General features: G+C 36.0%; 2 protein-coding genes across 5 annotated transcripts in view; one reads left to right on the forward strand and one right to left on the reverse strand.

The window, feature by feature from the left end:
* The window catches only part of SUB1 (SUB1 regulator of transcription), a 484,727-nt gene that overhangs the window by 127,616 nt on the left and 330,069 nt on the right, over positions 1-27,042 (reverse strand). The gene's annotated exons all lie outside the window — the stretch shown is intronic.
* The window catches only part of ZFR (zinc finger RNA binding protein), an 86,366-nt gene that overhangs the window by 26,548 nt on the left and 32,776 nt on the right, over positions 1-27,042 (forward strand). For all 4 annotated transcript variants that reach the window (XR_014309968.1, XR_014309969.1, XM_082724483.1 and 1 more), the window contains 10 exons: positions 1,216-1,434; positions 8,371-8,618; positions 11,561-11,752; positions 12,253-12,544; positions 14,667-14,860; positions 16,575-16,694; positions 17,823-17,968; positions 23,935-24,097; positions 25,152-25,357; positions 26,743-26,893. Coding sequence is in view for 2 of the 4 variants with exons in the window: in XM_082724483.1 (XP_082580609.1) it covers positions 1,216-1,434; positions 8,371-8,618; positions 11,561-11,752; positions 12,253-12,544; positions 14,667-14,860; positions 16,575-16,694; positions 17,823-17,968; positions 23,935-24,097; positions 25,152-25,357; positions 26,743-26,893 (1,931 nt within the window). In the remaining 2 variants the exon portion in view is untranslated. The remainder of the gene's footprint in view (positions 1-1,215; positions 1,435-8,370; positions 8,619-11,560; positions 11,753-12,252; positions 12,545-14,666; positions 14,861-16,574; positions 16,695-17,822; positions 17,969-23,934; positions 24,098-25,151; positions 25,358-26,742; positions 26,894-27,042) is intronic.

Below are 27,042 nucleotides of genomic sequence, written 5' to 3' on the forward strand. Positions count from 1 at the left end.
ATTTTGAATTATAATGATCAACTTTTCTATAGTTTCTTCTCTAATAATTTGTGGGTACACTGATCTGTAGCAAACTTCTGGTTAATTATCAAAGTTAGATTGTGGTAAAGAGTCAGAAGAGTCTTGATTTAGTCTTAGCTCTGATGTTGACTATGTGCCTTGTAAGCCATTTAGTTCTTAGACATTAGTTTCCTTTTGTAAAATGTCCTCATCTGTGTGTTGTGTGGATCAGGTTTTATACTTGTAGATAACAGTTTTATAAACTGTTAAGTGCTATTTATTTAAGGTGCCTTAACTAAGCATAAAGTGATTTGTATGCTTTAGTGATCATTAATAAGATTAATTATTAATTTAGGGCTTGATAATAACAGTTCATAAGCTTCTTAAAGCATACATTTATTTTGAATATGGTCAAAAGTAGTGAAATGTGAATGGTGGCCATTTTTTTTTAAGATTTTTTTTTTTAAATTAATTTATTTGACAGAGCGATCACAAGTAGGCAGAGAGGCAGGCGAAGTGGGGGGGGGGAGCAGGCTTTCTGCTGAGCAGAGCACCTGATTCGGGGCTCAATCCCAGGACCCTGGAATCATGATCTGAACCGAAGACAGAGGCTTTAACCCACTGAGCCACCCAGGTGCCCCAATGGTAGCCATTTAAAAACAGCTGCACTCAAGCTATTGATATTTGAAGAATTAAGTCAGTGGCACTTTGTGAGTTGGAATTAGACTGACATTCACCATAGATGAATTAATAAAAGGCAATGAATGGTATATGAGCACATCCGATATAATTAAATTTTGAAAATTTTTACTGTGAATTGAAATCATATTTGAGGCTCTTTATTCTGTTCACAATATTAAGCATAACCCTCAGGTTAAACTAACTGACTCGATACACACACACACATACACACACCCCTTTACCTAAAAACTGTATCTGTTTTAAGTAGCACTGCTGTTTCAGTTAGTTGTAAATTTGGACAAAAATGCCATTTTGGAAATACATGGAAAGCATCTAGGAAAGGATGATAAATGAATTTATGTAAAGGTTATATTTTACTCAGTTGGTAATAAAAATTTCAAACCTTTGCCAGGAAGAAATTGCTAGCATCAAATTTATAGTTGGTGTTTACACTTTTCTAATTTTCAAGAATATTGATATAATAACTGTTGAGGTTCACCTTTCTCATTTTCTGAAATCTCTTTTCCATTTTAGCCCCCAAAGCGGGTTATAGCCAAGGTGCAACTCAGTATACACAAGCCCAGCAAACTCGACAAGTGACAGCCATAAAACCAGCCACACCAAGTCCAGCTACCACTACTTTCTCCATTTATCCTGTATCTTCCACCGTACAGCCAGTAGCAGCCGCTGCTACTGTGGTGCCATCCTATACCCAGAGTGCTACTTACAGTACCACGGCAGTTACTTATTCTGGTAAGAGAGATGAACTGTGTTTAAATGAGTAAACAAAATTAGAAATTATCTTGATGTTCTGTGAAATAATCTTAGTCCCAGTAGCAAGAATTGAATTAATTGATAGGTGTAGATATATATGTATAATGTGACAAATGGACCATAATAAGTTGTATTTGGGGCTTTTGTTTTTTTAAGCCAGGAGATAATGAACAACATAAAATTCTCTTTGGGCATTTGAAAGCCAGCCATGAGTCCTGGCCTAGCATTGCAGTTAGAAAAAATAACACCTAGTATTTTACAGGGTCATTTTTTTTTCTGACTTTTCCAAATGAATTTGAAAATTTAAGGTTAACATTCAGGGACTAACACTGACAAATTGTACTGTTTATTTCAGCCACCAGGGAAGTATTTATTATCAGGAATAAATCTTGAAAATATTGGGTAGTCTTTGTAAATATCCATAAGATTGTTATATAACATACGTCTCTTGGAAGGACAGAGTAGCTCTATTTTCTTAAATAATTATATGTTTATTTTATTAAGGAAATTACATATTTCCTTAAATAATCATTATATTAAGAGAAATATCACTAAAATCTTCCTATGTCCACTGTTTTTGCTAATTTCTAGCTAAGGTATTTTGCATTATTTCAGTGATTAAAATCACGTGTTGCTTTTTTTGTAGACATGTAACCTTGTACTTCTGTATGGTTTATTTTGTTAGGCATTTTATTTATCTTTCTGTACCTTGTCTTGTTGTTCTATGGAGGATTTAAGAAGGTATGGGCAGTTTTAGTTATTTCGTCCAGTTTGCTTGTTAAAAGCCTACTACTGAATTAAAATTTTGTTGTTGTTTTTCACAGTTTGTTTGCTTTGAGAGAGTGCGCAGGCATGTGCTTAAGCAGGGGAGGAGAGGATGAGGGAGAGAGACCACACCCAGCACAGAGCCCAACATGGGACTTGATCCCATGACCCAGAGACAGCAACCTAAGCCAAAATCAAGTCACACGCTTAATGGACTAAGCCACCCAGGCACCTTGTTTTTCAGAGATTTTTTTATCCTATGCTAAGTTCTTGTGCTGGGTGCTAGGGATATGGTGATGAATTAGGCTGACCTGGAGTATTTAGGAACAAGTTTTTTGTGGCTGGAATCCAGGATATATGGGGTAAATATTAAAAGATAAGGCTGGAAATGGCATGTGAAAAGCCTTGCAGGGTCTGTTATGGTGTCTGTCTCTAAAAGGGTGCCAAAAGGAGCAGTGGGCACAGATTTTTAAGTTAAACCATGCAGAAATGAATTGGGAGTGAGGAGAGGTTGTTATTCCTAGATCTGTCATTCAGGATTGACCAGATACAACTTTTCTGGCCCCTCTTTATCTCTGACTAATTTTTATTTATATCTGATTAATCAGTTATAACTCTAAGTGGAATAATTTCAGTAAGCTCTGACTGGACACTTTTTTTTTAAATGTCCACCAACAAAATAAGAAGTATAATAGTATCCTTTCCTGTTACTGCTTCTGTCTTACGTGTTGTTCTGTTTTTTCTGTCTCTCTTCTTTTGTCCAGTTGCTTGAATATATCTTACACAGGATTTAGTTAATTATTTTTATTTACTGCTATAATATGTGAATAATACATCATTTAAAACTAGAAACTATAGATAAAAAAGAAAACATTAAATCACAGGACATGTACCCCAGATGCCAATTGCCATTAACATTTTGGTTTATGTCTTTCTCGTTTTCCTCATGGAAATATACATATTCGGTATATACGTTTGTGTTTTTTTTTTTTTTTTTTTAATAAAAGTGAATTTGGCCAACACATACAATTTTGTTAACTGCTTTTTTCTGATTGTGAATGTTTGTGCATATCATTAAGTATGAGGTACATCATTCTTTTGATTTATGTTTTTCCCCAACTTCTTGTTTTAGAGAACTTTAATTCTGCAGAAAATTCAAAAACATAGTGTAAAGTCTATATACCATTTTCTTAGATTTACCTATTAATATTTTGTCATATTTGCTTTATCTCTTGAGACATTTCAAATGGGTCAGCATTATAAGTTGCAGATGACCTGGTGCTTTGCCTAGAATTCTTCAGCCTGTATTTCCTAAGAATAAGAGTATTCCATTACATAACCACATGCAAATACCATTAAAAGGAATTGAACATGAATTTATCTGATTCTTTTAGTTGTCCACAAGTGTTTTTTATGGCTGAGCTTTCTATGTTTGGTGTGTTTTTGTTTTTTTTTTTTTTTTTTTTTTTTTTAAAGATTTTATTTATTTATTTGACAGAGAGAGATCACAAGTAGATGGAGAGGCAGGCAGAGAGAGAGAGAGAGAGAGAGAGAGAGGGAAGCAGGCTCCCTGCTGATCAGAGAGCCCGATGCGGGACTCGATCCCAGGACCCTGAGATCATGACCTGAGCCGAAGGCAGCAGCTTAACCCACTGAGCCACCCAGGCACCCTTTTGTTTTGTTTTAAATTCAGGTTCTAATCAAGGATTGTGGATTATACTTGGTTGTCATGTCTTGTTAGTTTCAGTTTTCTTTAATGTAGAATAATCTCCTGTTTTTATCTTGTCTCTCCTGACCTTGACATGTTTTAAGAGTTCAGGCCAGTTGTCCTATAAAATCCATAATCCAGATTTATCTGCTTTCTTTATGCTTAGATTTTGTCAGTTTTTTAATCAATAAAACTACCTAAGTGAGCTTCAGCATTTCATCACATCAGGAGCACATAAGTAATGCTATAAATTCCTTATTGATGGCAGGTATAATCACTTACTAAAGTGGTGACTACCAGATCTCTCCATTTTAAGGATACCTTTTCCCCTTTGTACTTATCCAAATAGTCTATGGGCCTGTTACCCAAACTACTTTTGACTGTGGTGTTGGATCCTTTGAAAGTCTCTTAAATGAATCAAATTCTACAATGATGGATATAAAATCTTTTTACATTGATTCTCAGCATTCTTCTCTAAGGAAGCGTCACCTCTTTTTAGCATTACTGTGGACTCAGTATTTTTTGTTCAGTGTAGTATAATCCATTACTTTCATTTTTCTTTTTGAGGCACATGCTTTCTCAATTTTGGCCAATGAGATCCTTTTCAAACTGGCTCCTGAACCTTTTGGACTTGGCATCATTATTTTTTGAGCACTTTTTCCTTTTTTTCTTCCACAGTAGGACATACACTTAAAGCATTTCATGCCCAAACAGTCAGCCATTTCACAAAAGAGCAGCGTTTTCTAATATGGTATTTAGAAGTCAGAATCTATACTTAGAAATACATAGTTTTTAATGGCTGTATAATATTGTTTGGTTGTACTATATATATTTTAAAGTATCTTTCTTGGGGTGCTAAGTTTCATATTATGGAAAAACTAGAAACAACAGTGGGTAAAATAATCCTTGTATGAAAAGATTTGTAAATTTGCCAGTTGTTTAAATTCCTGGAAATTGCCAGTATGTCAAAGAGTATGCACTTTTTAAAAAAAAAAAAAAGTGATACATGGTGTGAAATTGCCATCCAAAAAAATCATTGTTAGGACTTCTGAGTTCTGTATGTGTAATTTTATATCAGCTACAATTTAGGTCAGCTGTTTTTTCCATCTCATTAAACTTAGTTCTAGAATCTCAGTACCTGATAAATGGTGGCTTGTAACATGCTGAATTTACTACTGCAATGGTAGGTTTTTGTTTCTGATATTGTACATTGTATTTAAAAATAATATTTCAACTTAATTTGTAACTTACTAATTGATAAAGTTTTTTTTCAAGATTTTATTTATTTGAGAGAGATCAGAAGTAGGCAGAGATGCAGGTCGGGGGGTGGGAGGGGGAGCAGGCTCTCTGCTCCATGTGGGGCTCAATCCCAGGACCCTGGAATCACAACCTGAGCCAAAGGCAGAGGCTCTAACCCACTGAGCCACCCAGGTGCCCCTATAAGGATTTTTTTTTAAGATTTTATATATTTATTTTTTTGAGAGAGAGAGAGAGAGACAATGAGAGGGGAGACATCAGTGGGAGAAGTGGACCCCCTGCCAAGCAGAGAGCCCGATGTGGGACTCGATACTGGGACTCCAGGATCATGACCTGACCGAAGGCAATCGTTTAACCAGTTGAGCCACCCAGGCACCTCTAATTGATAAGGATTTTTAATAAAAGTACTTTTTTCCCCCCTAGAGGTCAGGGAGAGGGAGAGAGAATCCCAAGCAGGCTCCACGCCCAGCGCATAGCACAACATGGGACTCAATATCACAACCCTGAGATCATGACCTGAGTCTAAATCAAGAGTCGGATGCTAACCGACTGAGTCACCCAGGTGCTCCTTTAATAAAAGTACTTTTTAAGTGAAAATGTTTTAGCCCTCAGAAATTGAGCTTTTATTTAGAGATTCAACCTTCTATTTACTTTCCAGTAGTGCTTTTACGAGAAATGTACATTTGTTTGCCAGTAATCATAGGAGATTAAGTAGTAAGCTATATAGTTAAGCTTACCTTTTATTAGTTTTAGACTACAGATACGCAGATGAAGATTAATTTGTCAATATTAAGCTTAGTGTGGTGATTTTTATGGTTTAAATAACTCAGTGTTTAAAAAACACCTCACGGGGCGCCTGGGTGGCTCAGTGGATTAAGCCGCTGCCTTTGGCTCAGGTCATGATCTCAGGGTCCTGGGATCGAGCCCTGTATCGGGCTGTCTGCACAGTGGGGAGTTTCTTCCCCCCTCTCTCTTCTTGCCTCTCTGCCTACTTGTGATCACTCTCTCTATCAAATAAATAAATAAAATCCTTTTTAAAAAAATAAAGCACCTCACAGTCTCTTAGCCCGTTTTCTCATCTGTCAAGTAAAGATAATAATAGTTGTTTTAGAGATCTGTTTTGAGAATTCACTGTGTCTGGAGCACTGCCCCGAATACGGTGGATTTTCTTTTTCTTTTCTTTTTTTTTTTTTTTTTTTTTAAGATTTTATTTATTAATTTGACAGAGAGAAATCACAAGTAGATGGAGAGGCAGCCAGAGAGAGAGAGAGATAGGGAAGCAGGCTCCCTGCTGAGCAGAGAGCCCAATGCGGGACTCGATCCCAGGACCCTGAGATCATGACCTGAGCCAAAGGCAGCGGCTTAACCCACTGAGCCACCCAGGCGCCCTACTGTGGATTTTCAATTTAAAAAAAGCTGAAAGTCCTGGTCATCCAGCATTGTAAAATGCTATTGCCCTTATGCTACTTTTTATCTTCTTGATACATTAATTCATGAGGTTACATTTAAGTGGTATTTTTACAGTTACTGTACACAACAGCTAGTCATTTGGAAAATATCTTTAAAATTTTTCATATAAAAATCATGGTCCTAGCCAGTTAAAATTTAAAAGTAGCTTTGTTAATTTTAACTAGACAATTTATGGTGCTTTAGAAGTGAAATTTAAACTGCATATTTCTGCCTATCACTTTGAAGACATTTGGTCTTCCTCCACATTTTTAAGTACCATAGGACATTAGTAAGACTGGCCAGAAGAGTTTATTGATCTGTAGTTTCTCCTTTGATCAGTTATATGAGTTGTTATCTGATTGTTTCTTATCTGATCATATGCTTATTATTAATATGCCTACCTGCTTCTTCATGTTTTTACTTTTAGATATTTTCTTCTCACAGTACTTTCTATCTTTATAAGCACTTTATAATTTAATAGCCTGATATAAAAGTCTAGGAAGGCTTTTCATGCAAATTACTTGATTGCACTGTTTTGTAGATATTTCCACTTTAAGGTGCTTATGATTCTCACTTTTCACGCATCTTAAATCCTCACCTTTCCAATTCATGTTTTCATTCCTGTGTATGTAGATGCCTCAGAGCTAGTGGGTCATAAGTCTTTTCTTTTCAACATAGCAGTTGCATTTGAGAGACCAAAAAGTTTAGTTTTCCTTAAGTAGTTCTTCTTTGCCATCTTGGCAACTAGGAATATTTTTCTTGAGCCTTACATGTCTTTGCTCCACTCAATTCCACTTCAGGAAAAAAAAAAAAAAGTCTTGTAGTGCGATAAATAGGGAGTCTTCCAAATTTCTAGAGACCTCAGTTTAGAAAAGGGATAAGTTTTCTAGTTTTGAGATAGGCTTATAAGTAAAATCAGTAACTTTGTCAAATTTAAAACTTCTATAGATTTTTAAGTCTATAAATCACTGAACATAAGCAACATGTATAAGTTATGTTTGTATCAGTAACTAGCTTGTTGTGCTTATTCATTAGAGACTTTTAACAATGGAAATGGGTAGAATCAATCCATTCATTCAGCCAGAAAATACAGTGCTTTTTTTCTTTTGAAAAATGAGAACCAATGTATTTCGTTCCTAATTCCAAAATTTTTTGTCTGTTATCTTACATATTCATCTGATCTCTAGCTTCACATCACATACCTCTGCTAAGGTTTCTTCACCTTCTCTCCAAAGCAGCTTCTGTCAACTCCTTGCTTTTATCAGTTGCATAACCCATCACTCAATCACCGGGATTCAAAGCCTTTTTCTGTCCTCTCAGTCATCAAGCATATACTTTAATGAATTTCTTTTTTTCCTGTCTGATATCCTAGTTCAGACTCTCCTTCAAATTCAGCCCTTCCCAAATGTATGCAGAGGAATTCTTTTGGGGGAAATACTAACAGATTCTGTAACCATGTACATTTTATCACTGTCATATCCCACCGACTAGGAAGTTTCTCGAAGTCAAGGACCAAATGTTACACTCTTATATATTTATAACACCTGACATGTGTTGAGTTAAAATTTTATTGGTTGACTTATAATTTTTCCAGGTTTTGTGAGTTACTCATTATTTGTAAATATGCACATGTAAACCTGCCTCTGCTAGCAGAATTTATTGAATTTAAGTTCAACGCATTTAACTTGACCTGTTGTAATTATGTAACATAATCTTTGTTTGATTTTATTTGTAAGGTACGTCTTATTCAGGTTATGAAGCAGCAGTGTATTCAGCTGCATCCTCCTACTACCAACAGCAGCAACAGCAACAGAAGCAGGCGGCAGCGGCGGCAGCAGCTGCTGCTGCAACAGCTGCCTGGACAGGGACCACCTTTACTAAAAAAGCACCATTCCAAAATAAACAACTGAAACCAAAACAGCCTCCCAAACCGCCCCAGATTCACTATTGTGATGTTTGTAAGATCAGCTGTGCTGGACCACAGGTACTTATGTTGTATGTTTTACCACGAGCCTTCAAGTTATTTTTGGTAGTCAAGTATGGTTGATATTCTAACACTCACAGAAAAGGTTTACATTTTCTTTCCTGTTAGCTTTTAGCTAACACATACACATATTTCACTAAACAGTCTTTTTTTAAGAAGTATTTGTATTTTTTTAAAAAAAAGTATTTGTATAGAGACATAAGAATTCTATTTAAAAAAAACTTTAGAAATAATTATGTTTACAAAAATGGGCAAATTATACTTTTTTCATGAAAGATACTTTGCCCCTTAAATAAAACTTTAACTTAAAAGATTGACTTTTTATTTCTTTTAACGGTCACAGCTTGCTCTGTAAAGCCTTTATACAAAATTCTTCAACTTAACACAGTTGGCTTTTAATTTCCTTAGCTCTTGTTCGAGGTCCATGACTATAGGAATAGAATGTTGTAGCTTAGAAAGGATGACCATAGAGATAATTCAGTTTTATATACTTGAATTAAAGATGAGAGGACTTTGTCAGATGTGTTATTTTTTGGAGCATATAAATAGCAGAAGAAAATTGTCTTTCTGCAGTTTTGAAAGTCCTTAAAATAAGTTCTTTTAACAATCTGTAGTTTGCAGGATGACATTTTTTTTATTTGCAGGATAACATTTCTGATAAGGCTAACATTTGTATATGCTTTATAGAATGTTACTTATTTCTGTGTAATTTCCTTTGTGAAGGAATAGAAACTTTGGGAACAAGAAAGATGTGGGGAAGTGTCTTTTTCAAAAATATCAACTAATGAAGCATGTAAAATATTTATTCCCTTTCTTCCCTAGTTTTTTTTTTTTCCCCTGATTGTTACACCTTAAAATGTGATTTCGGCATGAGTGTTTATAAAGTCTAATGTGTTGAACCCTTATCCTGACGTTGTTAATTTCTTTAAGAATGTCTTTTTATATAAGAATTGACAAGCAGTTTGGAAGATAAAAGGCATATTATGGTAAAGGAACAGTCTTTGCCTCTGTATTAGGTTCTTTCAGTTGAAAGAACTCTGTCCCACCTATATACATTCTTCTTAATTTACTAGGTTAGTTGTATCTGCTTCTTAATACTGAGTTTTTAGTTTATTTTCAATTACCAGCATTCCCTGAGTTACACAAATTAGGGAATAATTAATATATGTGACTAGTTAGATTAAAACCTTGTTTCTCCCTATTTTGAGTGTGATTTTGAGTGTGATAGGAAATCGTTTCATTGTGATTACATGGTGGGGGGAGAGGGAGGAGGTAGGGAATGTAGGGCAGGGACCCAGGATTAAACATGGAAGGAGTATATTCTATTCTGCAATGGCTGTTGAGAGGGGATGATGCTGTGAGTAGCAAATGTAGGCCTAAGAGATGTGTTGAGTATCTGGTACCAATACATGATAGAACATGGGTCTAGGATCATAGGTAAAGAGTACCATTTAGAATGATATCTGTAAAGCTGACCATCAGTTTGGAGTGCCTAGATCTTTACGAAAGAATAGGCCAAGGATACTTCTGCAAGTCAGAGGCAGTGCCTTAAGGGGCTAATGAGAAAAGCATCATTGGCATTGTAGGTTAGAACCTAGGTCTGGACATGAGGAGAGAGAGTAATAAGGTTCAGGTTTAAGGTTCTCAGACCTGGCTCTGCCACTGTGTGGCTTTGGACAAGTTGGAGACCTTCATTTCTTTTGTTTCTTCACTTATTAAGGATTTGCCCTAAATAATTGAGGCTCAGACTGCTTCATGGAGTCACTCCAGGCCACTGTAGATAATGAGAGGAGAATCAGATGAGTGGGTCTTAGGTCTCCCTCTTTGTTTCAAAAACAGAGCAACTTCCCCTACTTCTGCATAAGATTTCATTTGGAGAAAGGATTCTCTTGTTTAAAAATTAGAAAATCATTGTTTAGGTAATCTCTAAAGTTCCATCCAGCTCTGAAATTTCTGTGATGAATATACAGTTTTATGCTAATGATACGTCTGTCTTAAGAACAGTTTTAAAAATAAAACACGGAAGAGGAACTATTTGGCCCCACTCAAGGAAAAAGAAACAGCAGTTCTTATTAACCTCCTCATTTTAATAAATCTGCTACCTTTTATCAGCTGATTCCAGATAGTTGTTTTTTGGGGTTTTGTTTGTTTTTTTTGCTAGGGATTTTATTTATCTGTTTGACAGAGAGCAAGCACACAAGCAGGAGGGAGAGGGAGAAGGAGGCTCCCGTCTGAGCAGAGAGTCCAAAGCGGACTCAGTTTCAGGACCCTGGGATCATGACCTGAGCCTAAGGCAGACACTTAACCGACTGAGCCACTCAGGGATCCCCAGATAGTTTTTAATATAGTTTCACTATTTTATTGGCTAGTATTACAATAATACTGTTTTTCCTTGCAAACATACGTAATTTTGGCTGTTTCGTATTTTAGATAAGCTTTTGTTCAGGATGGTATGGGTTCTATATGAAAACACATTCTGAGTTAGAAAAATTAGTTTTATAAATAAACATACCTGTTCATAAAAATGTCTTGTTACCATTCAGTAACTTTTTTTTTTTTCATGATACAGATACATTCCTCTCTCCTCTTAATTCTACAGTTAAATAGTTTGTGGAATGGTCACTCTGTCCATCATTATACATAAGCAGTAGAAGATTCAAATTCTTAAAACTGGGTGTGGTTACCTTATATTGTTAATATGGCTATGTATGAAAGTCCTTTGCAAATCAAAGTGTTGGATAAGTGTATTCTTGGTAAGCAAAGTACAGAGAACTACAGATACATCACATCTATAGGGAATCCCACATGCTCTTGTTCAGTCGCTTTTATAGTTGTTGAGTCCGCATTATTAAATGAGTAGTAGAGATTTGAGAATTGAATAATTTCAAATGATATAGATAGAAAATTAGCAAAGCAACATTTATCCTTTTTGTTTGAAACAGACTTACAAAGAACATTTAGAAGGACAGAAACATAAAAAAAAAGAAGCCGCATTGAAAGCCTCACAGAATACCAGCAGCAGCAACAACTCTACTCGTGGGACTCAGAATCAGTTACGTTGTGAGCTCTGCGATGTGTCTTGTACAGGAGCAGATGCATATGCTGCCCACATTCGTGGTGCTAAGCATCAGAAAGTAGGTGTTTTTTCCCACACATCCTTATGTCTTACTCTTTTTTCTTTTACTTTTTCAATGGAGGGTTTAAATATAGGTGTCTTTAAAACTTGAAAACTTTGAGTGGATTATAGGCCTTATTTATATGCTAATATACATAAAGGTAACATCAAATAGTCATTGCTTAAAGAGGGAAAGATCTTAAAGAGGGAAAGATTGGAGACTTTTTTCCTTTGAATTAAACTAGATCATTTATTCTTCCATTTGGAAATTTGTTGTATGATTATTTTCCTCTTGTCATGCTCAGAGCATCCAAGAGTATTCACAGAGTTCTCAAAAAAGGACTGGATTTTGTTTAGTTTATGTCGTTTAAAGCAGAGGATGTCTGTGTGTTTATTTTTAGGGTTTTTATTTAAAATGATAAATACCCATTTCCTTGATTTCTAAAGAAAAACTCTTTTAGAAAAAGTTAAAAATCAATGCTTTTTGAGTTTCCTCACAAATGTGCTTTTATTTTGTAGGTGGTTAAATTACACACAAAACTTGGTAAACCCATTCCTTCAACAGAACCAAACGTTGTTAGCCAAGCTACTTCTTCAACAGCTGTGTCTGCTTCAAAACCGACTGCCTCTCCCTCAAGCATTGCAGCAAGCAATTGTACTGTGAATACTTCATCAATTGCAACTTCTTCAGTGAAAGGTCTTACAACTACAGGAAACTCGTCTCTTAATAGCACATCCAACACTAAAGTATCAGCAGTGCCTACAAATATGGCTGCCAAGAAAACATCTACACCCAAAATAAACTTTGTTGGCAAGTACTGAAGATTCTGTGTTTCTCCTAACTCTGTCAAAGTGATGTTTCTCCTCCATGCCAGGCCTAACCCTTCTGTTTTATGCTCTTGTACCCAACCCCCTTCTTCTCTGGGGTCTTATTTGATCACATACCTGTTTTTTTCTCTTGAATTTTTAATCAGTCCTTCATCTTCTAATGGTTTCTTCCTTTGGTTTACCTGTGTCTTCCATAATCTTTAGAAATTAAAGAGCACAAAATAAAAAATCCAGACATTTTCTCATTACTATAATCCTCCCCACACTGCAGCCTAATTCTTACTTTGTCTGCTTCTATACTTCTTAGCCAGTCCTCAGTCTGTTCCACTGTTTGCACTCTACTCTTATGAAACTGCTGTCAGAAGTTACCAAAGATCTAATTGCCAAATCCAGTGACCAGTTTTCAGTCTCACACTGGTGATTTCTCTGACATTTGACACAGTTGACTGCTGTGCCTTAAAGCTTAAAAAGTCTCTTCTGTGTCTATCCACCCCATTCTCAGGTGTCTCTTTTGGGTCTCCCGCCTTCAGGTTCATTAAATGGTGGTGCTTCTAAAATTCTGATTCTAGTTCTCATCTCACTGTTCTCACCCAGTATTCACAAGTGTTCTCATTCATTTCAGTATGCAGTAACTTTAAAATCTCTTAGGCAAACTCAAAACTCCCTCCTTTTCAAGCTATGGTGTAGGAATTACCTGGTTATTATCTATATGGGTTTCTGTGGGCATCCAGTGTCTGATTCTGTCACAAGAATGTCGTGAAATAATCTCTTCAAATTGCTGCTTTTTTCACTTGGAAAATTTTACTGACATTATTTCTACTTGTTCATTGTCTCCTTCGGTTGTTTACTTAGTCCTTTTGTTTCTGTTATTATAGTATTTCTACAAAAAGATGTGTTTTTTCTTCATAGCTACTGCCTTGTGTTAGGCCTTCAAAGTCTCTTCCTCAGAGCTTTGTTTTATACCACATACAGTCTCTCCAAGCTTATCAAAGTCGTTTTGTTAAAATACATGTCAAATTGTTCTAGTCTCCTGCTTAAAAATTTTTTCAGTGGCCTTCTCCTTGCATGTAGGAAAAAACTATGTTCCTTAATTATCCATTCGAGGCCTTCATAGTCTGAATGTGTCATCACGTCTGCCTACATAGTAATTGATGGGGATGTCTTCCTTGAATTTACCATAGTCTTTTAAACTTCATATTGTTGTGTATGGTATTCTGTTTAGATATCATTCTCTTCCTTCTTCTGGGCCAAATTCATACTTAATTAGTCTTCTTTTAAAGCCCAGCTCAAGGGACACCTGGGGGGCTCAGTGGGTTAAAGCCTCTGCCTTTGGCTCAGGTTATGATCCCAGGTCCTGGGATTGAGCCCCGCATCGGGCTCTACGCTTGGCGGGGAGCCTGCTTCTCTGCCTACTTGTGATCTCTGTCTGTCAAATAAATAAATAAAATCTTAAAAAAAAAAAATGCCCAGCTCAAGTGACACACCCTTAGTGAAGCCTTTGCTAACTGGATCATGTTAGAGGGTAAAGGGTCCATGGGCTTTTTTGTTTGTTTGTTTTGTTTGGGGGGGTGGGAGTTTGGTTTTTGGTTTTTGTTTGTTTTTTTTGTTGTTGTTTTATTTTTAAGCATTCCCACCTCACTGTGTTCCTACTTGTTATAGCACTTAACATAGTATTTATTTGTATCTTCCCTTAAATTGTTGGTACCTCAAAAGCAGCTACATTATCTAATTTTTATATTATCAGGACTGGGTGATATCCTATCACCCAGTTGCTTGGGAGGGAACTAGGGATACAAACATGAATTGTGCTTAGACCCTATCTTTTTAGGTACTTGCTGTCCCCTTTTAGGTATTTGTTGTTATGAGAGTCATGGTGGGGACAGGATCATTGGTTGTTGGAGAAGGGAAGAAATCTAGGTATCTATTTCATTAACAGGAGAAAAAAGCCAAGTGGTTGATGTGTTCTTCAAAATTCTGTTGTATGTCAACCAGGAGTTGGACTGATGGTGAAAAAAATAGAACTTTATCTGAAATTTCTTTTGTATCAGATTATACATTTACAAAAGAAAAATGAAAATTACTATAATTCTTTTATGTTCCTCTAGGTGGGAATAAGCTGCAGTCAACAGGAAATAAAACAGAAGACTTAAAAGGAACCGAATGTGTTAAAAGCACTCCTGTAGCCTCTGTACAGATTGCAGAAGTAAAGCCAGACACCGTCTCAGAACCAGTCACACCTGCATCTCTTGCTGCTTTGCAGAGTGATGTGCAGCCAGTGGGCCATGATTATGTGGAGGAGGTATTGACTTGAGAATACCATCACTGTGAGAGTATAGGAAAGAAGTCTGTCACTTTTTTGGCGCCTGGGTGGCTCAGTTGATTAAGTATCTGATTGATTAAGTGTCTGACTCTTGGTTTGAGCTCAGGTTGTGATCTCAGGGTTGTGAGATTGAGCCCCATGTTGGGCTCTGTGCTAGGCATGGAGCTTGCTTAAGATTCTCTGCTCTGCACCACCACCCCCACCCCCACGCAAAAAAAAAAAAGTGTCATTTTGTTGCAGGAATGCTTTATGTGTAAAATTAGATTTAGGTTACTTATAAAGGAATATCACAGGTATCCTTGTTAAAAGTTTTTAAAAAGCATGCCCTTGGGGCGCCTGGATGGTGGTCGGTTGAGCTATTGACTCTTGGTTTTGGCTCAGGTCGTGAGATTAAGCCCCATGGTGGTCTCCACACTCAGCAGGGAGTTCACTTGAAGGTCCTCTCCCTCTGCCCCTCCACCCTCAAATAAATTTCTTGCTCCTTATGCTTGCCTAAGTGACATCATAATTTTTTTTTTTTTTAACTTTATTCCTACCAACACCATCACTGTGATAGAAGATAACTTTCTATTTGTTTGGTAGGCATTCTTATACCCTTCAAGTATCTGGCTTATAAAGAGTAAAAAAAAAAATTGTGAACCACAAAATAAATAGAGTATTTCTTTCTGGACAATGATGTAGTTTCATGTATAAAATTAAAGTTGCTGAGTTATCAGATCATGTTTATTTGATTTGTCAAGCTGATTAGAAATCTTCTTGTTTTACAGGTAAACTCAGTAAATTGAAGAGTGAGGGAACATTGGAGGGGACTGATAGATATTTGCTGTTGGCAAAAAGCCCACCATAGAGTGGTGTAGCACTAGTCTTTACTTTCACTGTATTGTAGAACATGCGTAAATTCTCTGAGCATCAGTGCCCTGATCTGTAAAACTTGGATATTTCCAAAGTTGTGAAGATTAAATAACAGTACCTAGAATAGTTCCTAACATATTGTAGATTTTTGTTAAATAGTTTATTTTTTTTCCTCCCATCAAGAAAAATTACATACTATGTTGTCTTTGCCAGATAGAAAAGTGGATTAATATAGTTTATAAGTAGTTCACAATTTTAAAATGTCAGATCTTAAGAGAGTAAGGTTTGGTTATCTAAAGAAATGTATATGGCCAGGACACCTTAATCTTTAATGATACTTGTCAATTAAGTAATCCAAAACTTAAGAGAATTGGATTCAGAGCCAGTCTTAAAAGCTTCCACAAATAATTTGAATCTAGTATCCATTACAGGCATCTTAATAACCCTATACTTCTCTTCCTAATTGGTTGTGCGTTTGGGAAAAAATTGACATTGATTTTCCATAAAGTTACATATATAAGATCTTAAGCTTTGCAGAAACATATATGCCAAAATAATGTCTTTAATTCTCTTATCTCCATCTCCGCAAGAGTAATAACTAGCCAGTAGCAGTTATTCACTATTTATTAGAGAATTTATTAGAGAATTATTACCCAATTGCATTTAAATCTAAATGTTGACACATAGATAAAGGTATTGAAATTAAAATTAATATCAAAAGCAAATACATGCAAATTTAATTGTTTACATATATTCATCACAGAATCTGAGGGTTTATGAATGAAGTCTTCAACTATAGTATTTTGGTAATGATTCTTGAATTCTTTTTTCCCATGTCAAGGTACGAAATGATGAGGGAAAAGTAATTCGATTCCATTGTAAATTATGCGAGTGCAGTTTTAATGATCCCAATGCTAAGGAGATGCACTTAAAAGGGCGAAGACACAGACTTCAGTATAAAGTGAGTAAGATTTCAACTGTCAGGCAATTCAGTCAATTAAATGTTTAGTTCTTGATTGCAACTTAGGTCATGATCTCAGAGTCGCTATCCCTCTGCCCCTCCCCCTCTTGAAAAAATTTTCAGGAGCACCTGGGTGGCTCAGTCCATTAAGCCTTCAGCTCAGGTCATGATCTCAGGGTCCTGCAAGACCTGCGTCAGGCTTCCTGCTCATCAGGGAGTCTGCTTCTCCTTCTGCCTCTTCCTGCTCTCATGTCTCTTCACTTAATTCTCTCTGTCTCTCTCAAATAAATCTTAAAATTTTTTTTTTGTCTTTTTATTTTTTTAAACACAGCTTGGAACCTTTTCCATAGGAAACAAAATATCTAAATATAACTCAGTTCATGAACTGTATGCTAACATTAGCATGTCATGTCTCACATTCAGATGTTTGGTTTTTATTGATTAGTTTTTTATACTTAGTCAAGAAGAGTATGACCGTATTTGATCATTTTTAGTGAAAGTAACATTGCCTGGATCAAGTAATCATGTATATATAAATAATTGCTTTACATAAAGTATTTTGAAAGAAGTATTAGGTCTCCATCTATTTACCTTCTTTGTCTTGGTAAAATTCCCACTAAAATGAATTTTAAGATGAGGACTTCCTCATTGGAAACACTTCAGATGTTAAGTTAAATCCACATCATTTAAAGTTTTTAATTAGCCTAAACTAATGCACTAGATTCATATTTTCCCTTCTAAACAAAGAGGTGGTGAAAATTAAAATAGTCTGTTTTTTAACCTCCACAGTCAGACATTTAGAATCATCTGCTTACAAACAAAGGAAAATGAAATATCCATTAGTTCAGGAAGAATTTCTTCCATTTGTTAGTTTGTACTTTTTAGATACTAAGTATGTCATTGTAAATGTAGACAATTAAGAATTTAGGGGTGGGAGGGAAAGAAGAATGTTTATTAATGTATTCTGAATCTTTCCTCTAATATAACTTATTTTACTGATTTTACTCTTAAAATGAAAAATTTGCAACTGAAAACCTCTATGATGAAAGAATATGGGGGATTGTCTAATGAATAATATGTGTAGATTATTAGAGGTCCCACTGATTTTTTAAATGTCTGTATTGACAGAAAAAAGTAAATCCAGATTTGCAAGTAGAAGTAAAGCCCAGTATTCGAGCCAGAAAGATTCAAGAAGAGAAAATGAGGAAGCAAATGCAGAAAGAAGAGTATTGGCGAAGACGAGAAGAAGAAGAACGCTGGAGAATGGAAATGAGGTAGTATCTTTAACTTTTAGTACCATGATAGACAGTGGTTCAGCCTTTCTAAAAAGCTTAGCTATTCTGAGTGACTCCCATTCAAAGCAATCCAGATTATTTGATGTACTTAAGTTTTCACTTTTCAGGAAGATCCTAGGTATAGAAAAGAAATGCATTACAATTAAGTTATTGGCTATTCTAGTATTTGACTGTGGCCTTGGTGGTATCTTATATATATTAAGTATAAGTGGTATCTTATATATATTAAGTGCATGAAGAAATAGTTAAATTTGGGGTTTTTTTTTTTGTTTGTTGTTTTTTTTTTTTTAATAAACTGTACTCCACTTAGTGTGGGGCTTAAGCTCAAAAACCCAAGATCAAGAGTCACCTGCTTTACTGACTGAGCCAGGCAGGTACCCCAGAATAGTTTAATATTTTAAATAAATGTCTCAGTTAAAACAAAATAGAACATTTGGTTACATGGTAGAAATATCATGAGTATAGGATCTAGTAGATTCTAGACAAAATTGTGTGCTTTTTAAAAAGAAACATCTATCATAGAAGCTTGAGGCTATAGGGAAGGAGAAAGGAGAAAACATGTCTTCTAGAGATATGTTAATGTTTGGTTTTATTGATATAACTGACAACTTTTTTTTGAGAGAGAGAGTGCATACAAGCTTACAAGCTGAGGAGGGGCATAGAGGGGAGAGAGTGTGTCTTAAGTGGCCTCCATGCCCAGTACAGATCTCACAACCCTGAAATCATGACCTGAGCCCAGATCAGAGAGTCAAGTGCTTAACTTTTTGAGACACCTAGGTGCCCCAGCATATCCTTAAATAATATAATTCAGGGGCACTCAGCTGGCTTAGTCAGTAGAGCATGTGACTCTTGATTTCAGGGTCATGAGTTCAAGCCCCACATTGGATGTGGAGGTTACTTGAAAAAATTAAATGGTACTGTTCAGTGGTTTTTAAGTAATATTCACAGAGTTTCACAGATTTGTACAGCCTTCATCACAGTCAATTTTAGAAACATTTTTGTCACCCTCTCCAGAAGAAACCACAAACCCACTGGTAGTCACTCCCTATTTTCCCCCAACCCCTACACATACCCCTGAGCAACCACAATGTACTGTCCGTCTGTAGACTTATTCTGGGGATACCTGTGTGGCTCGGTTAAGCATCTGCCTTCAGCGTAGGTCATGATTCCAGGGATTAAGTTCTCCATTGGGCTCTTTGCTTAGCGGGGAGTTTCCTTCTCCCTCTCCCTCTGTGTACTCCACCCACCCTTCAAATGAATAAATCTTTAGATTTATTCTGGAGATTTCATATAAATGGAATCATACGATATATGGTGTTTTTTGTCTGCCTGCTTTCACTGCACCATGTTTTTAAGATTCATGCATGTTTTAGCTTGTAACAGTACTTTGTTTCATGGCATAATAATATTCCATCATAAGAATGTGTAACATTGTTCATTTATCAGTTGGTGGACATTTGCATTGTTTCCACTTTCGGGGTGTCATGAATACTGCTGCTAGGAGTATTTGTACAAGTTTAAAATATATTGGGGCGCCTGGGTGGCTCAGTGGGTTAAAGCCTCTGCCTTCAGCTCAGGTCATGATCTCAGGGTCCTGGGATCAAGCACCACATCGGGCTCTCTGCTCAGCAGGGAGCCTGCTTCCTCCTCTCTCTCTGCCTGCCTCTCTGCCTACTTACGATCTCTGTCAAATAAATAAATCTAAAAATTTTTTAAAAAATAAATAAATAAAACATTATTTCAGGGGCTCCAGATCATGGGATTGAACTCCACATTGGGCTCCCCACTCAGTGTGAAGCCTGCTTCTCCCTCTCTCAACACTGCCTGCTTGTGTATATACTCACTCACTCTCTCTGTCAAATGAATAAAATATTTTAAATATATCTATATGGATATAGATTTCAGAAAATAAGCATAATGTACACTTTCTTTTTTTTTTTAGTTTTTTTATTTATTTGACAGAGCACAAGCAGGAGGAGTGAGAGAGGGAAAATCAGGCTCCCTGCCAGGCAGGGAGCCCAGTGACAGGCTCAGTCCCAGCACCTGGGATCATGACCTGAGCCAAAGGCAGATGCTTAACCAACTGAGCCACCCAGGCACCCCTGTACACATTTTTAATTCACTTTTTTCATTTATATGCCACTTTAAAAATTAAGCTAGGATTATTTTCTTTTTTGTGACAGCATAGTATTCTCTTATATGGATGTGTAATTTTCTTTATAGCGTGTCCTCCTCTGTTAGATACTTGGGTTGTTTCCAGTGTTTTTGTACCATGGTTATTACATTGACCATGCTTGAGGCTATATTATTGCATAAATTATGACTTTATGTTGGTAATAATAATATTTCCAGAAATAGAAATATTTGTTTGAAGGAAACCCATGCTTCTGCATATACTGAGTACTCTAACTTCAATTATTTTCAGATATTTTGGTTTCAGGACCCTTTATACTCCATTATTACTGAAGATAATAATTGAAGATATAATTATTGAAGATAATAATTGAAGATATAGTTGAAGAATAATATTAAAAGATAAATTCAGTTGAGTTTCAGGACCCTTTATACTCAGTAATTATTAAAGACTCCAAATAGTTTTTGTTTATGTGGGTTATAGCTGTCAAGATTTCACTGTATTAAAAATTAAAACTGAGAAGTTTAATATTTATGAATTCATTTAAGAATGACATTTTAATTATATTTGTTAAAATATAAATGTATTGGGTGCCTGGGTGGCTCAGTTGGTTAAGCGGTTGCCTTCAGCTCAGATCATGATCCTGGAGTCCCAGGATCAAGTCCCACATCAGGTTCCGTGCTCAACGGAGAGTCTGCTTTTCTCCCTCTGCCCCTCCCCACCTCTTGTGCTCACCCACTCTCTTTTATTCTCTCTCTCAAATAAAATCTATAAAAATATGTATATAAACAAATTGACTAATTATATTACATTGCATATATTTAATAAATATAACTTGGTGAAAAATTAATCTTCATATAACTATTTCTTCACCAGAATTGTGTGAATGATACTGTTTGACATTTTTGCAGATCCCTTTAAATGTCTTGCTTAAAAGAAGGCAGCATGATTCTCATGTGTGCTTCTGTGTTCATTTTTGTTGCAATACCACATTCTGCCTCTGGATAACGCCACTATACATTGAAAAGAGAGTAAGAATGGAAGAGGTGTATGATGTCTTAATATTAAGACATGGATCCCCTGACAGGGCCTCAGGGACCATCTGGAGTCCTTGGGCCACACTTTGAAAATTGCTGCTACAACATTAAAGTTCTCTGCCAATGAGAGAGAGAAATATGAAATCCATTTTTGGTTGGTTGGGTTTTGTTTTCAAATTTGAAATTTGGGATAGGAAAGGTAAATCTTTTCAAATTTGTTTCAGTTCAGTTTGAATTATAATTATATTACTGGCAAATTTTCTAAAGCTTCTTTGAATATAGTTGACACACAATACATTAGTTTTAGGTGTACAACGTTCTGATTAGTAAGTTTATACTTCATACGTGCCCACCACACATGTAGCTACCATCTGTCCCCAGATGACACTATTAACAATATCACTGACTATATTCCTTATATTATGCCTCTGTGACTTGCTCATGTCATAATTGGAAGCTCGGATCTTCCGCTCCCCTTCCCTCATTTTTCCCATCCCCTCACGCCCCTTCCCTGTAGCAAACATCAGTTCTCTATATTTTGCTTGGTTGTTTCCTTACTTATTTGTTTTTTAAGATTCCACATATGAGAGTAATCATATATTTGTCTTTTGACTTATTTCACTTAGCCTAATACTTTCTGGTCCATCCATGTTGTTGCAGATGGCATGATCTCATCTTCTCTTACGGCTGCATAATATTCCAGTGTGTGTCCATCGACATCTTCCTTATCTGTTTGTTCATCAGTGGACACTTAGGTTGCTTACATATTTTGGCTATTGTAAATAATGCTTCAGTAAACATAGATGTGCATATATCTTCTTAAATTAGTATTTTCAGTTTCTTTGGTTAGTTATACAGTAGTTGAGTTATTGGATCATAAGATATTTCTATTTTTAATGTTTTCTACCTTGGCTGCACCAGTTTACATTCCCACCAGCAGTGTACGAGGGTTCCTTTTTCTCCACATCCTTGTCAACCACTTTTTATTTCACATACTGAATTTTATTACATGTTTGAACATTTAATTTCCTCTTATAAATTGCCTGGGTTTTATTTATTTATTTTACTTAACTGTTATTTTGTACAGACACTATATTGTAGCTATTAACCTATTATTAATGTGTTATCGTCAGATAGTTATAACTGTTATGTATTGGTTTTTACTTTTTAATATGTTTAAATATATCAGTCTTATTTTTTGTGAATAATCAGCCTTTGTAATGCATTTGAAACTCTGTACTTAGATATGGAATTTTTCCTCTTTTGTTGATATATCAAATATTTATTAAGCACCTATGATGTGCTAGAAAATTGCATGTAGTGTGTTAGGTACTGAGTATGAATTGGTAAACAATGGATAAAAATCCCTGCCCTTACATAACTTAAACATTTGTGTTCAATAATAACAATAAACTATTCAAAACTGGATGAGTGTAGTTTTTCAAAGCCTTCAACCTGTTACTCATTTTCTCAAGGCCTAAATAACAGAGAATTATGTTTCTATACTACTTCTAAGTCAGATGACCCAAAAAAGCACTGCTTATTCCCAATCTGAGGAAATTGGTAGTTTCTAAAGAGCTACATGAGAAGCATACATGGGTTTGGTTTTTTTTGTTTTTGATTTTGGAGAAGTGTGCTTCTTTCTTTTAAACAAATCTGTATAGTAAAACCTTATTCCTATCAAAATTAACGTCAGAGGCATAATTTCTCTTCGTAGTTATCGGTATCCTAGTTTGAAGCTGAAAATAAAGACAGAAGTGAGAGTGAGGTAGTAAAAAAGAAATTAGATTCTGAAAATGACCATTAAAGCAGAAGTTATACAATAGCTGCCCACAGTCCAGGTTCAGCCCATGGAGGTTTTCATTTGATATACATAGTATTTTTAATTTGAACCAACACTAAAGATTCTGAAAAATATTAAAATCCTGATGATCTTGAGATTGGAACCTTGTATTCCCTTATGGCATTAATTAGTTGGGGCTGAGTAACAGCTGTTCTCTTTAGCCAGAACATGTACTTCCTCCCCCCACCTTCAAATTTTTATTTAAATGCTAGATAACAGACGTGCTTTCTGCTTGACCATAGTCTTCCCCAACCTTAATATGTCCCCACAGATGAGACAGAAATGTGAGTTGCCATTCAACACTGTCTTGCACTGTTGTTTTTCCTCAGTAGACAAATTTGTGTATGCCGTTATCATAAATGGGGAAATTAAAAATAGTCTTAAGAGGTTCTTTCTACATAGAAAATAGGAAGGAGCACATTTCTCCCATCCAAGTACTAACCAGGCCCGACCCTGCTTAGCTTCCGAGATCAGACGAGATCGGGCGCGTTCAGGGTGGTATGGCCGTAGACAGGAGCACATTTCTCTAGACGGGAAGAAAATTCCTGAATGTGTGCTTCAGGTTTTTCATTCACACACGTTACTGGTCCAGCCACTGTAGGTAGGCATTTAAGTTTACAATATCTTAAAGAAGGAGAGATTGAAGGAAGCTCTGAGGTTTCTAGTGTTTGTTCCTTTGGCTTTGACATCAGGCTATGAAATTTTGTGTTGCTTTTTTCTTTGTTTTCTCACCTCTTTTCACTCATACTCGCATCTATTTGTAGATTGTAAAAGCAAATAAAGGATATTAGTTATACTAGGGAAGAAGGAAGGTGTTAGCTAAGCTGATGTGGGACAGTTTTTTTAATTGCATTTTTTGTCATTATTGATGTAAGTTCTTGGGTTGTATTTTTCTTTTAATAAGGTTTGTAATACCATTCTCTGTTTTCAGACGTTATGAAGAGGACATGTATTGGAGAAGAATGGAGGAAGAACAACACCATTGGGATGATCGCCGCCGAATGCCTGATGGAGGCTATCCTCATGGTCCCCCAGGCCCATTAGGCCTTCTGGGAGTCCGACCAGGCATGCCTCCTCAGCCACAGGGGCCTGCAGTAAGTGTGCACATAATTTACTTAGGGGATAAAAGTGTTAAGATTGATTCAGCTTTAGAAGATAACAGTTTGGGGAGACTAATTCTTAGATTTAATAGTCTCATAATGTCAGTATAAGTTTTACATTTGATTTAGAATTTTTTCTCCTTTTATTATAGCTTCTAACTCATGTCTTATAAAGGACTTCATAGAGTATCCATGAATTTTTCTTAACCTTCAGTAAAAGCTAAACAGGAGCAGAGCTTTTGTTCTGTCAAGTGTTCTTTAACATTAGAGATTTTCTTTCCTTTGTTTTTCTTGACATTTGCAAGAGCAACCACTTTTGAAGGCAGCTGCTTTGCCTTCAAAATTATTATCTTCCCATTACCTGTTGTTGAGAATCTTCTTTCCTTCTTCAAAACCTGACCATCTAAAACCTGCTACTGCTTCTGAATTGAGTGCAGGATAAGCGGTATGTAAATGGTTCCACTTGAGCATAACAGTTGATGTACTAGGAAAAGTGTAGGAAAGATAATGCATCTTGAGGTTTGTGTTCCATAGAAGCTGTGTAAACGAAGAGACACCAGCTTATGAAGAGCATTCCATAGAAGTTTAGACTACAGAACTAGAGAATTTTTTGTTGTTTTCCAGAGAGCATTTAGGAGAAACAGCAAGTCCTCCTCTTTAACTTACTCTCTTTCTCATTTGTCTTTACACAGAACAAGCATTTGTAAGACCTGTTTTATCAAAGTCAAAAAAATTTTCACAATCAACAGTCTTTAAAGTTGAATAAGAAGTATTTCCATAACCTTAGATACGGTGTTCAGGCAGAGCATGTGTACATACAGAGATAAGCAAATGCATACATACACAAGCATCCGACTCTTGATAGTATAACTTTCCAAAGTTTGCAGTTTTGTTTTTACTGAAGTAGAAAAGGGGAAGATATTTTAAGTGGACATTTTGCATAGTTGACTTTATTAAAAAGATATGACGAACATACATGTAGTTGAAAAATATGTTTATTTTTGCCCAGGAAACATTGCTTTTAAATGAAGTAACTTTTTTTCTCTAGCCCTTACGTCGTCCTGATTCATCTGATGACCGTTATGTCATGACAAAACACGCAACCATTTATCCAACTGAAGAAGAATTACAGGCAGTTCAGAAAATTGTTTCTATCACTGAACGTGCTTTAAAACTTGTTTCAGACAGTTTGTCTGAACATGAGAAGAGCAAGAGCAAAGAGGGAGATGATAAGAAAGAGGGAGGTAAAGACAGGTGTGTTTTCAGAGTTATTTTGCTTATTTTTTGTTTTTCTTTCCATGTACTTCTTATACTTGAAATAAAAAGTTACAAAGACTAAAAATTCTCTGGTGTGAATATACATGTCTTGTTTGGGTAGATATTTAATGCATTTAGCTGCTTTTTGCTAAAATAAATAACACAGTTAAAATCTCCAACCTTGTGATTTTACTAATTTTATTTTAATTTATATAAAACTATTTTGAGTCTTTTTTCAAAGCCGCCTCCATAATTGCATTCAGCTGCTCTTCAGTTTTCCTTTGTTGTATCTGTCCCACATTCAGTCCTTGTTTTAGCAATTTGTTTCCTTAGTTTGTTGTTCCAAACTTAAGCTTTGGAAACTGTTTTTTTAGGTAAGCTCAGGCCCACTGTGGAGCCCAACACAGGGCTTAAACTCATTACCGTAAGATCAGGAATCAGATACTTAACCAACTAAGCCACACAGGCACACCTGGAAACATCTTTCATATCAAGTTTTAGGTTGTGATTTTTCCTTTTACCATTTGGAAATATTTTTACATTACATTAAACATGACTCTTGGGGCACTTGGGTGCCTCAGACAGTTAAGCATTCAACTCTTTTTTTTTTTTTTTTTTTTTTTTTAAGATATTTTTTATTTATTTGACAGAGAGGTCACAAGTAGTAAGAGAGGCAGGCTGAGAGAGAAGGAAGCAGGCTCCCTGCTGAGTGGAGAGCCTGATGCAGGGAACCCAATGCAGGGCTCTATCCCAGGACCATGAGATCATGACCTGAGCCGAAGGCGGAGGCTTTAACCCACTGAGCCACCCAGGTGCCCCAGTATTCAGCTCTTGATCTTAGCTCAGGTCTCAAGTCTCAGGGTCATGAGATTTTAAAATAAGGAACCATGACTCTTATTCTGATTTGTAAAATGAGACACAGAAATGTTAATATTCTTTGAAGTGGTCCTGTGAGACAAAAGATCCAATGAGATCTTAGTTCTTGATTTATTTATCTATATATTTTATCTAAATGAAGGCTGCTTCTTAAAAATATTAAATATTGAGGGTACCTGGGTGGCTCAGTGGGTTAAGCCTCTTGCCTTCGGCTCAGGTCATGATCTCAGGGTCCTGGGATCGAGCCCTGCATCAGGCTCCCTGCTCAGCGGGGAGCCTGCTTCCCCCTCTCTCTGACTGTCTCTTTGCCTACTTGTGATCTCTTTCTCTCTCTGTCAAATAAATAAAATAAAAAATATTTTTAAAAATAAATAAATAAAAATATTAGATATTTTTAAACTGTAGTTGATAGCATAAAATTATTTAATTTACTGTTATATATTTAGAGATTATCATGGCTGTGGCTGGGAAGACAAATGTCATAATATAATTTGCTTTCACCGCAGAGCTTTAAAAGGAGTTTTGCGAGTGGGAGTATTGGCAAAAGGATTACTTCTCCGAGGAGATAGAAATGTCAACCTTGTTTTGCTGTGCTCTGAGAAACCTTCAAAGACATTATTAAGCCGTATTGCAGAAAACCTACCCAAACAGCTTGCTGTAAGTATTATGGAAATGTTCATTTTTACCCCTTGTCTGGTTCAGAAGTTTTTGGCAGGACTAACTGTGCTTCAGCCTAAACCCAAGCCAGCCTTTAAATTTTTGGCTTGACTTTCCCTTTTGAGGGGTTTTTGTTTGTTTGTTTTATT

The sequence above is a fragment of the Mustela nivalis genome, assembly GCF_964662115.1.
Source record: "Mustela nivalis genome assembly, chromosome: 3".
Classification (NCBI taxonomy): domain Eukaryota; kingdom Metazoa; phylum Chordata; class Mammalia; order Carnivora; family Mustelidae; genus Mustela; species Mustela nivalis.